Below are 11,752 nucleotides of genomic sequence, written 5' to 3' on the forward strand. Positions count from 1 at the left end.
CATAGCATGGGTTATCTTAATATATTGATTAATGACATTGTATTATAATATTAAACCACCCAAATATTTAGGCTATACCTTCTAATTTCCATTGTCAGTGCAGACTTTTTTTTTTAGCGCAGGCTTCTGACCATTATGGATTAGTGTAGCCTGCATTAAAAAGTCTTGAACATAAAACAACAGGATAAAAATATAGTTGATAACTAGATATAATCATTTCATGACTCTAGACACTTCTTTGTGAAGACAGTGGCATAATACAGTGAAATAATAAACGTTCTACGTTTCTTATTTATTTGGTTATATATTATACACTTTATATATATACTTTATACACTTTAATATACTTTAGCCTATTTCCAGTTTTGTATACCTATTTAAACTTTATGTAAGCCTAGACACTTCTTTGTGAAGACAGTAGCATAATACAGTGAAATATGTTCTTTAGCCATATAAATACAGTTGCCATGTGCGTGGGTAAAATCTACCCGCTGGCGCTTTTAGGTATACAGCGACCTCTGGCGGTTCTAGTGTTAAGTAGTGTAGATATTATGCCTTTTTCATGTTTGTGTTTTAGCCGAAAGACCTTGAAATAGGTCCATATACACAACTTTGATCCTTTTGTAGTTTGCATTTGTCAAGTGGCCCTATTGTCACGCATCCTGCTGAATATTTGTGCTCACTTCTGTCCTTCTGCTCTTTATTGCATTCCTCAAGAATGGCGCTGGACATGGCTGACTCGCAGTACCTGCTTATCCTGGCACCGTCACTGGTCATCGCTGTCATGTTCCTCTTTTTCTGGCTCTTCATGAAAGAGACTTCCTACGATGAGGTTCTGGCCCGCCAGAAGCGAGACCTTAAATTGCCTCCCGCCAAGCCCGATACTCGTAAAAAGAATGAGAAAAAGAAGAACAAGAAGAAGGAGACCGGCGGAAGTGGAGTGGGAGGAGGTGGGGGCGGCGAGTCAGAGGAAGACCTGAGGGATTTCGATACTTCTGATGCCACTAGCCCTACCTCGAATGATGAGGATTCTGAGGAGGTGCCCGTGAGTCCACCGGTTACTGCTCCGGTCCTGGCAGAACCTCCATCCGGGATAAGAGAGAGGAAAAAAAAAGAGAAAAAGCCAAAAGCTTCTCCAGCTGCTGTCCCAACGGTTGTACCCCTTTCCCGTACAACCCCAACTACCCCTCCTGCCTCAGAAGAACCGAAAGTCAATGGCTCCAAACCTGCTGTCCGTAAGGAGCAGCCCCTCCCCCTGACCAAGCAGTCCAGCCCCCCGCAGCCTCAGGCCATGCCCCCTGCACCAACTGAGACTACCAGCAAAAAGAAAGCCAAGAAGCAGAAGAGTGAGTCTGGTGAGTGGACTACTTACAAATAGGAAGGTGTTATGCAAATGCCATGCCAAGTTGTTGAAAATGTGCAATGTTCTCTTCCATGAGGGCAATCCAATGTACAGTATTCAACTTGTGAATAGTAAAGGCCAAAGTATACCAACACTTAGCATGTATGTACAGCTGGTTTTTGCTGCTTCGCCCAAAAATGTCCAGTTGCCGAAATTTTGGTGCACCGCTACTAAAAACCATTCAAAACTAGAACCATTCATAAACCATTCAGAACACTCTGACAAGCACCATCATTACCCTAACAACCACCCAGAACACCTTCTCATGCTCCTCTCTAAAGATCTCTAGCTCTCATTTCTCTCAGAAGAGCATCCACCTGAGGTCAAGCCTGATCTTTCTCCTCCTGTGGTGAAGAAGGAGGAGCCTGTGATCATCGAGGTGGAGATAAAGGCAAAGGACGGAGCCGCCCCTGTTGCTGCAGCAGCACCGCCACCAACTGCCTCAAGTGGCAGTGGGCGTAGGAAGAAGAAACAGAAGGTGGAACCTGTCATCAAAGGTAAGAATAAACCAAAATCAGACAAACTAGAGAGGTTAAAATTCTCAGTTGAGTTAGTGAATCAATAAAGTAGGCATCTGGCTTGTGAGATCTATGGCAAGATTTTATAACCTAAAGCCAATGTTGCACTATATAAAAGGGCTAGTTCAAATCTATCATCATGTGCTCACTGTCATGTTGTTCCAAACCATGTGACTGGCTTGCCTCCAAGGAGCACAAATGGAGATGTTCTGAAGATGTTCTATATGCTGCTCTTTTCTCTGTTAGAAAATTATACCATGAACAGGGGTTGTGATGCTCCAAAACGAGCAAATAAGCACCATAGAAGTGGTCTATATGCTTTCATATCTCACTTGGGTAAATTCAAACTGCATATTTGAGAAATATTTTCATGAGTTCTATGGACTACTGTAGAGCATTGGAAGTGTCCTTTCTCATTCACTGTTATTGTATGGAAAAGAGCAGCATGAACATTCTTTTAAACTTCTCCTTTTGTGTTCCATAGAAGAAACAAAGTTAAACCGGATTGGAACAACATAATGATGAGTAAGTGATTTTAGTTATGTGTAAAATATTGCTTTAATAATTGCTGTGGTCATGTGTGTTTCAGTGGATGAGGCGCATGTCCAGTCCTCAGCCCCGGTCACTGACTCCACCACCTCGACAAACCACCAGAGCAACCAAAACAATGAGGCTCCACCCCCTGCTCCTGCACCCACCAAACATGGCAAGAAACAAAAGAGCGAAACCAACAAAGGTACTTGGCATCTTTCATACACTTTTTTTTTATTTATTTTTTTTTACACAAAATGGGGGGTCTAGCCAGAGTTGAGTTATTTTGAACATTTTTATTGATATTTCATTGTTTAATGAGTTATAAGTATATTCATAATCTGCATTCTCCAACATCTTGGAATATTTGTTCCACTGAGCTTGTCACAATGCATAATGGGATGGTCTTTTCCACAAAGGATGTAGGAAAATGCTGCCTTAGAAATTGGCCTAAAGAAGGCATATTAGGAAACCGCACAACCTATGATCCCATAAAATACTGCCTACGGAGGGTTTGAAATTGTGATTTTTTTTTTCCCCCTGGTGGCCTGTGGTTTGAACAGGTGGCTAATACGTGTCTGTTTTTGTGCAGAGAACTGTGAGGTGAAGCTCAAGGAGCTGCTGGCCAGTCTGAGTGGACTCGTGCTGTCAGATTCTGATGTGGTCAGTCTCGTCTCACTGCTCCGAGGCAAGAGTCCCAATGCTTTGGACAGCTGGTATAAGGTTAGAAGATTAGGTTGACTTTTGTTTTTTGTTTAGTGTTTTTTTGCTATCATGCAGTAATGAAATGTGGTCTATAGTAAAAGCTTGAGTCGTCAGATTTTCTGATGATTTTTTCTGGTTTCGCTTTCTCAGTCTGCAGCTAAGTTTGAGCCCTCGGCCCAGCAGCTCGCAGAGAAAGATCGTCTTCTGAGCACGCTACAGGAGGAGGTGTCTATCGCCAAGGGCAAAGTCAAACAGTTAAGCCAGGTTAGTAAATTATTTCACTTATATTTCCTGATGCGAGTACCAGGCTTCCCGGTTTTGAAATGTGTGGCACTTTTCATGAATAAGGTACAAATTGGTTACTCATTATATATTTTTAAGTTCCTCTATCACAATAAAAACAAAAATGCATAAATACATTAAATTTGTGCACCCAAAAATGTAATTAAGTTGAACCCTTTTTGGGAAAGACGAGGAAATAATCTCATTCAATTTTCAGCCCCGTTACCAGAAGTTTTCAGTTGGTTTATTGGTTATTAATTAATTAAATGTTTGTTTACTTAATGTTTATTACTAAAATAATCATTTCAGGTTTGTTAACACTATTCAGACATGTTACCAAAATTTGCAAACCTCATATAAATTAATAAAATATAAAAAATATTCATAAAATATTTCTACATTTTTCTGACTAAAAATTAAAATAGTCTTTTTGACTTTTTTTAATTTCAAGCCCTTTTTTTGCAAAGTGCCACATAAACATGCTCTAGTTATGACACAATATAGAAAATAAGTACCATAAATATGGTGTAAAAATATGAATATGACTGAGCTTGGTAGTAATTTATTGACTGGGACTTCAGGAACTGCAGACTGAGAAGCAGAAGACGGGCCGCGTGGAGTCTGTGCTGCATGAACATCGTGTTGCCAGAGAGAAAGACATCATGCAGGTGAAAGCTCAGAGCTACCAGGAGATGCAGATTAAGGTAATCAATCTCTTTTACCGATAAGACTTAGTGGTCTAACCATGCAAGTCATAATAGAGCATAAGAAAGCATGCTTGATGTGGTATGTTTATGTGTAAGAACATGTAATGACAAGTTACCTTTCTCTCTGCAGTTCCAACAATTAAGAGAACAGCTGGAAGGACAGATCGCACGACTGCAGCAGGAAAACGGCATCCTGAGGGATGCTGTGGAGAGATGCTCCACCACCAACCAGATGGAGAACAAGTGAGTCCTGCCAACTCCCAAATTCCTCTCCTTTGGTCCACTTATAGTGTCAAGATTCATAATATAGTATTTCAAGACCATCCATCAAATAAGGCTGTTTTTGTGTTTAATGTGTTTTTTTCAGGCAGTCATCCGAGTTGAATAAACTGCGTTCGGAATGCAACGGCCTGATGAAAGAGCTAGCAGAGACCAAAAACAAGCTGCAGCAGGAAGAGTTGCAACGGAAGGGTCTAGAAGTCAACTACAAGCAGAATATGTCCCAACTGGAGGTGCCTACAAAGCCCTGCACAATACATGTCCATTAACATGCCTTTTTGAACATCTTTTTGAATTAGAACACCAAACAAGGCATTTAAGTTTCAAAAAGGAACCATTTTAAAGGTTTATGATGTACAAAGTGCAATATGTAGCTAACTACCCTGCACTAGTTTAGAAGTGAGATGTTAGCTTAAACATTCATGATCAGATTAAATGTTTCCAAGCTATTCAATGTTTCCAAGCTTTCATAACTTTAAAAATGCACTCAGAACTGCAAGCTAAGCTACACGGACAACCCAGAAAATTATATATATATATATAATTTTTTTTTTTTTTTTTTTTTTTTTTTTTATATAGATATTTAGATCAAAGTTAAAATATTTGTGCTTTGTAAAAAAAAAAAAGATACAATTCAAAAGAATATTATTTTTAAATAAAAATGTAAGTCTTTTATATAATTATCAGATTTTAGATTAAAAAAAAACTTTTTTGTTTATAACAGTGAAAATCTCAATCAGGTTACCTTAATAAAAATTTAATAACTGAATGCACTTCACACTTTTAAATATCAGATATTAACTACATAAAAGTGAACCACTGATAAAAAAAAATCACTGTGATTTTAATAGCATTGCTTAACCAGACAAGTTAAATGACTTGTTGTGACCACTGATAAATGAGGATTGGCAAATTTATTTATTTACATACATGCATAATTACTCTCTTACTTTTCAACATTTTACCTGGTCATTGAAATGAATTAATTTGATTAAACAAGCCATTCACACCAACCAATTTGATTAAATGAATAGGATTTTCCTGTATATAAGACAGACTGAAATCTCTAGGAGAGTGTTTATCTCTGCTCACTATATGATTTGAATTTTCATTTTCAAACGTTAATTTTCATTTTCCTTACACCACTGCTTTTTGGCAGAATTAGATTGTTACAGGAAAGGCTGCTCTTGAAAACAGCTGAGCTTTTGTTTAGTGCCTCTAAAATTTAGCATCTGTTTGTAGCGTCACTACATTTAGCCATTGAGCTGAAACTGTTTTGTATCTTTTGTCACAGGATGCAAAACGTCGTTGGGAAGAGCTGCAGAACTATTTGCACAATGTCAGTGCAGAGAGAGAAAAGCTCCAGGTCGCTAAACAAGGTAGAAACACACACACACACACACCCACCCCATCTTACAGACTTCAAGTGTTCTGCACACACCACTTTAAGCAGTGTTTCCTGTGTGTTCTCAGAGCTGCAGAATCAGCTGATGGCTGTGGAGAGCGAGATAACCAATAAAAACAAGGAGATCCAGACTCTCCACAGCAACTTGACGGACACACTCATCTTTAAAGAGCAGGAGCAGCAGAAGGTCAAGCAGCTGGAGCAGCAGGTCATGCAGCTGTTGGAGGCATCTCAGCACACCATGCAGCCTGACGACCAACTGCAGGAACAAGTCCAGGTACCTGAGGAGGAGTCACAGTACTCCTGGAACTCTACAGAAGCATGTATGCATGTTATATGGCTGCTGATCATCACACAACGTTGTCATTTACAGGATCTTCTTAATGAAAACAAAACGCTGAAAGTTCAGATTGATAATCTTCAGACTCGGCTCAACACTCAGGTATGTGGATGAGGAGGAATCGGTCTCTGCTTGTTGGTGGACAGTCATGTTTAGGAGTCATTTCTTTGTTCTTCCTCTTAGGCTGCAACGGTATCACATTTCGACGAGCTTCAAAAACTGTAAGTGGTCACCTCAAAGCTTCCTTGTTTTATGGTTTTTGCACAAAATAAGGCCTTTTTTACACTGCATATATTTTGACACCCGTATTAACAGGTTAGGTTACAATATTCACGTTGACGGTGCACAGAAGAAACTTAACTTCAGAAAATATTGAAAATGCGCTTTAACCCTGTTCATCAATAGTCATGTGATATTTCAGCATCAAGTAAAATGCTACGTCAAGCAATAAAATAACAGCTTGTTAGACAGTACAGTATTTGTTGTTTCATATACAGCTATGTAAAAAGAAATTTGTACTGATAAGACCTTCTACTTTCAGCCAAAAGTCCTAACATGGAACGGATTTATCACTTGCCACTTTATCACATGGTTGGGACACAGCTTAAGGCGGTCAGCTGTCTTAAAGGGGTCATAGGATTCTACATGCACTTTTACAAGTTGTTTGAACTGAAATGTGTGTTGGCAGTGTGTGTACACAACCACCCTATAATGATACAAATCCACCCAGTGTTTTTTTTTTTTAATCGTGTTAAATCTTTTCCCCTTTCTCAAATCGAGCCGATCTCAGATGCCTGTCTGTGTGACCTCACACAGACAGGCCCCTCCCACGATAGTTTGATTGACAGTAGCGTTTCAGCACAGACTGGACTGGTGTCTTACCTTAGACCCGCCCTGAGTGAGCTGTCATCAGTCCAGTCCGCCATTGTTTCACCGCTGGAGCAGATGTAGACAAGAATGACTCCTAAGCGATTGAGGTGTTTTGTTGTTGGATGTAATAATGAACATAGCAGTCGTCATTTACTCCCGACATCTGAGCAGCTGAAGACGCAGTGGATTACGTTTGTTTTGCGGCTAAAGTAAACAGTCTCTCTGAGAGCAGCTTGGAAGAGAGGGGTGGGGTCAGCAGAGCTCATTAACATTTAAAGGAAAATGCTACAAAAACAGCTTGATCTGAAAAGAGCTGTTTTTGACAGGGTAAAGGTGTTTTTTACACTACCATTGAGAAATTTTAACCAAACTATGTTACAGACTTTTCATTAAGAATCTAAAGAATCATATCAACTTGTGGAAAATGGGCATCCTTTAATCCTCATTATACGTTATCTTGCATGTGTCTCTCATTAGGCTGGCTGAAAAAGAGCTACAGAGGAAGAGTCTAGAAGATTCTCTTAATGCAGAGAGGAGCAGCAGCGCCGGCAGGGAGACAAAAATGCAGGCAAGTGTCAGCACCATCGTTCCAGCTCACACCAGTTGAACTGAAGTGTGATTTCCGCTGTGTAGTGAACTCACAGCTCTCTCTACCCTGTGAAGGCCATACACAATGAGAACCTGACACTGAAGACAGACCTCCAGAATCTGCAGGCACAGGTTTCTGAGCAGGTTAGACTTCAGTTGCTTTTCTTTCCACTAATCCATTAATACATCTTTACGCTAACACACGCCACTGTGGTGTCCTCTCTTTCCCCAGGCTGTATCTGTGGATCAGCTGAAGCAGAGGTGAGTGCATTGAATATAAACAAAATACAGATGCACTAGTGCTATACTGATAGTAAAAATCTGGCCGATACCGATTATTTTCGTGTTATAGCAGATATTAAAAATCAATCAAAGTCTACAAACTTATGAAGTAGCTTTCCAAGCTACCCGTAATGTTTTGCTTGTTTAGAATGTTTTATTAAAAAAATGTATGATACATTTTAATATTTATTCCAAAAATTATGCATTGAACTACTACTAAGGTTTTGTTTTTTGTTTTTTTCTAGTTCTCTTCTGCATTTATTAGATCAAAATTATAGTAAACGTTATGAAATATTATTAAAATTGAAAATAACTTAATATGTTGGAAAATGTAATTTATTCCTATCATGGTAAAGCTGAATTTTCAGCATAATTATTCCAGTCTTATGTCACATGATTCTTAAGAAATCATTGTAATATGCTGATTTGATGCTCGAGGCATTTCTTATCATAATATTGAACAGTTACGCTCCCTAATATTTTTGCGGAAATCATATTTTATATTTTTTATATTTATATTTTTGATAATAGAAATTTCAAAATAGCAATATTTATCGCACTAGTGCTGTACTAATATTTAAAAACTGGCCAATACCGGTAACCTGATTATTTTTGTTATAGCAGGTATTAAAATGTCAATGATATAAAAATGGCAAAAAATCTATGAATTAAATGAAACCGTTTGCTTGCTATTTTCATAGTATGACCAGTATAATATATCATTAACAATTATATTTAAAAAGAGAATTTTAGCAAAACAAAGAATAAATTAAAGCCAAAAAAGTAATTTAAACTTAATTACTGATTATATTATATTGCATCAATAATATTAAAAATATTAACAAAGATAACTAAACTTAAACAGTAGTTTTACATATTACAAATGGATGTACAACATTACAATCATGCATTTACAACAGAAACTAGACATTTTGATCTCAAACAAATAAAAAAGTGCTTAAATTAAAAAAAGAATCGATTATAATATATACAAGTTTGTTTGTGTGTGTTTTATTAGAATGAAAATTTAAATTTAGACACACTTATGAAATTAACAAGAGATTCCTAAATGAATTTACAAATTAAATGAAATATGATTTAGAGCTATAATTTTGCATTTCTAAGTAACATTTGTAAAGTGTGTAATGTTTATTCATGAACACTCACAGCTCTCCTTATGTGGAGAAAGTTTAGGTTTCTCCAACCAGTAATTAATTTTTCAGTATAAATGCATTGATGCGTGTTGTTTATTAAAGATCATTAATTAATGTGTGTTGTGTTGTGTCCTTAGCCTTCAGCAACGTGATGACAAAGTTAGAGTGGTGGAGAACTTGCTGGAGTCCAGCCTCATTCAGGTGGCCAATAAGGAAGCCGAACTGAAGGTGAACAAGAAAATACAGTTTTTAATATTTATATTAGTTCCTAATACTAATATATAAACTGCACTCTTATAACTGCAGTTAAATAATCGGTTTACATTTGTTGTGTTGAATGCATCTTTTAGCATGTGTTTTTTTTTTTTTTAAACAGGCAGTCAAAAATGAGTATGAAGGTTTGAAACTGCAACTGGAGGCAGTACAGAAACAGACCTCAGAACAGGTAGCGAGCCACTACAACACACTGGCATTGTTTGGTGGAGAACAGAGAGTCGTATTGTGATTAACGCCTGCCAAAGCTGCCCACTCACATTCTTCCTGTTTCTTTCCACCACATTTTTCCAGTCAATGTTAGAAAAGACACTAGAAGAGCTACAGCAAAAGTAAGTTACAAAACACAACTAGGGCCAGAGTGGGGCCCATTTTAATGCCCCCTGTATGTTTCAACAAGAACAAATGACATGCTAAACGTCTTAAGCAATCATTCTGCAGTCAAATGTATGGATAGGTGCAGCTGAAAATACACCACATACAAATTAATAAGTCAGTAAATTAATGTAATGTGTAACACGTGCGTTTTCCGTGTATGTGTGTGCAAAAGAAGCTGGGGATTTATATATGCCATATAATAATATTTAAAAAAAAATGCAACAAAGAGGATGCATGCTTCTACAGCCAAAATCCCGCTGTTTGCATGTGCACAGCTCTTCGTGGCGGCTATAAATATTTTATAATAAAATATAGCACACGTCTTTGCCACTACGATAACTGTCTGCGATTTGCCTCTTTCTGTGTGCCTCATTTAAAATGAACTAGACACTTGCTCTTTCTGTGTCCTGTGTGAAACTGGCTTTATGTCCAAGTGGCCCAATTTATGAGCGGCCACTGGGAACTTTCCCAAATCTCCCAGTGACCACTCCAGGCCTATGAATTAGAGTTTGTAAAGTTTTACAATGCCAGTTGTTACTGTTTGAAAACACACTTTAGAAACAGCATACAGTGTGAGTTTATAATGGTAGAAACTATTTCTTGAGTGCTAAAATATTTTAACTTTCTGACTTTATCAGCATTCAGGAGAAGGATGAGAAACTTCGATCAGTTGAGGAAAGTTTGCAGTCAGCAATGGACAAAGAATCAGAGAGAAAGAAGACAATGGAGGTAAGTATGTACTATTCATTGCTCTAGAACGGTCTGTGCTCATCATGATGTATTAAAGGCTTATATGTATGTGTGTTCATAGGATCTACAACAGCAGGTCGAGACTCTAAACACTGAACTTGCCCAGCTGAGGAGCAGAGAAACTCAGGAGTCAAACTCAGACTTAAACGCTAAACTCCAGAAGCTTCATGCTCAGTATGTATGGCCACGTTCACACAGCAGCAGAATACGGTTGTCAGTCCTGTGTTTGAGTCCTTAATACGGTTACGTTCACACACAGTTCAGTTATTTACGGGCGTGACAACCGCATTCTGTAACCGAACTCACACCTGTAAATTTTCAGGACTCACAACTGCATTCTTGGAACACGCGCGCTGTTTGAACGGAACAGGACTGGACAACTAGTTGTCTGTTACAGTGCGAGAGAGAGCCGCTCTGGTGCACAAACGCGTGTCTAATGCGTGTCTAACGTGTGTTACGTGTTTTCACGTGTGTTTTCGGTAACTTCCAGTGACGGAGAAATGAGCTGCGTGTCATCTGAACGTTTTAGAGCTTGTCAGTTTTGTGTTCTGCGCGCGACTCAAATACTCCGCTCTCCACCCAAATTTAAAAGCTGCTGTTGGTTAATGAAGATTTGACGAAAGAATTGGCGGCTCGATTGGACCCTTGTCGTGTCAGAAAGTGATAAGACTTTCAGTTTTATGCACGTCGCCATCTTTGATTTTAAAGTTTTCATCTTTGAATACGGGCTTGACTCCCGTTGCACGTTCATACAGACAGTATTCTAAACACAACTGTAAACTGCTGTGTGAACGGGACATTTCGAGACTCACACCTGTAAAGAAAATGCGGTTGTCAATCCCAAAAACTGACAGTGTGAACGTAGCCTGTCACATGGACTTTTGCTTGTCATTTAATCCCAATGGAATAAATCAAGTAACATTTCACATATAAGTACTTATATGTAACAATAAGTAATACTTATCTTTTTTCCACTTTGAAATTGATCACATTACAGAAGTAAAATTGGATTTATGTAAAATAATAAAATTGCATTGTTTTATTGTAAATTAAGTGTTATAAAACGGATAGTTCCAGTCCTTAATTCTGATTGGTTGAGCCACGTTCGAAGCTTTTGTAAATAGGTTGTTTGCACATGACATCACTGATGACGCGCGAAATGCAGCTGGAGGGCAGGAAGTGATTTTTCTCTCCATAGGTATCACTAGCAGAAACTCAAAATGCCTGTGTTTTGCGTTGTTTATGGATGCTCAAATTGGCCAAACCGAGAAACCACAAGGAGCTTTTA

General features: G+C 38.3%; 1 protein-coding gene across 1 annotated transcript in view; it reads left to right on the forward strand.

The window, feature by feature from the left end:
* Nucleotides 1-11,752, forward strand: part of LOC107664460 (kinectin-like) — a 39,212-nt gene that overhangs the window by 11,115 nt on the left and 16,345 nt on the right. The window contains exons 2-21 of the mRNA XM_016455029.1: nt 718-1,355; nt 1,708-1,899; nt 2,510-2,656; nt 3,044-3,174; nt 3,307-3,420; nt 4,020-4,142; nt 4,276-4,388; nt 4,513-4,657; nt 5,719-5,803; nt 5,898-6,106; nt 6,203-6,271; nt 6,353-6,390; nt 7,517-7,607; nt 7,703-7,771; nt 7,860-7,888; nt 9,201-9,291; nt 9,440-9,508; nt 9,631-9,668; nt 10,353-10,443; nt 10,526-10,638. Coding sequence (XP_016310515.1) covers nt 718-1,355; nt 1,708-1,899; nt 2,510-2,656; nt 3,044-3,174; nt 3,307-3,420; nt 4,020-4,142; nt 4,276-4,388; nt 4,513-4,657; nt 5,719-5,803; nt 5,898-6,106; nt 6,203-6,271; nt 6,353-6,390; nt 7,517-7,607; nt 7,703-7,771; nt 7,860-7,888; nt 9,201-9,291; nt 9,440-9,508; nt 9,631-9,668; nt 10,353-10,443; nt 10,526-10,638 — 2,595 coding nt within the window. The remainder of the gene's footprint in view (nt 1-717; nt 1,356-1,707; nt 1,900-2,509; nt 2,657-3,043; nt 3,175-3,306; nt 3,421-4,019; nt 4,143-4,275; nt 4,389-4,512; nt 4,658-5,718; nt 5,804-5,897; nt 6,107-6,202; nt 6,272-6,352; nt 6,391-7,516; nt 7,608-7,702; nt 7,772-7,859; nt 7,889-9,200; nt 9,292-9,439; nt 9,509-9,630; nt 9,669-10,352; nt 10,444-10,525; nt 10,639-11,752) is intronic.

The sequence above is a fragment of the Sinocyclocheilus anshuiensis genome, unplaced genomic scaffold (assembly GCF_001515605.1).
Source record: "Sinocyclocheilus anshuiensis isolate Anshui unplaced genomic scaffold, SAMN03320099.WGS_v1.1 scaffold167, whole genome shotgun sequence".
Taxonomy (NCBI): domain Eukaryota; kingdom Metazoa; phylum Chordata; class Actinopteri; order Cypriniformes; family Cyprinidae; genus Sinocyclocheilus; species Sinocyclocheilus anshuiensis.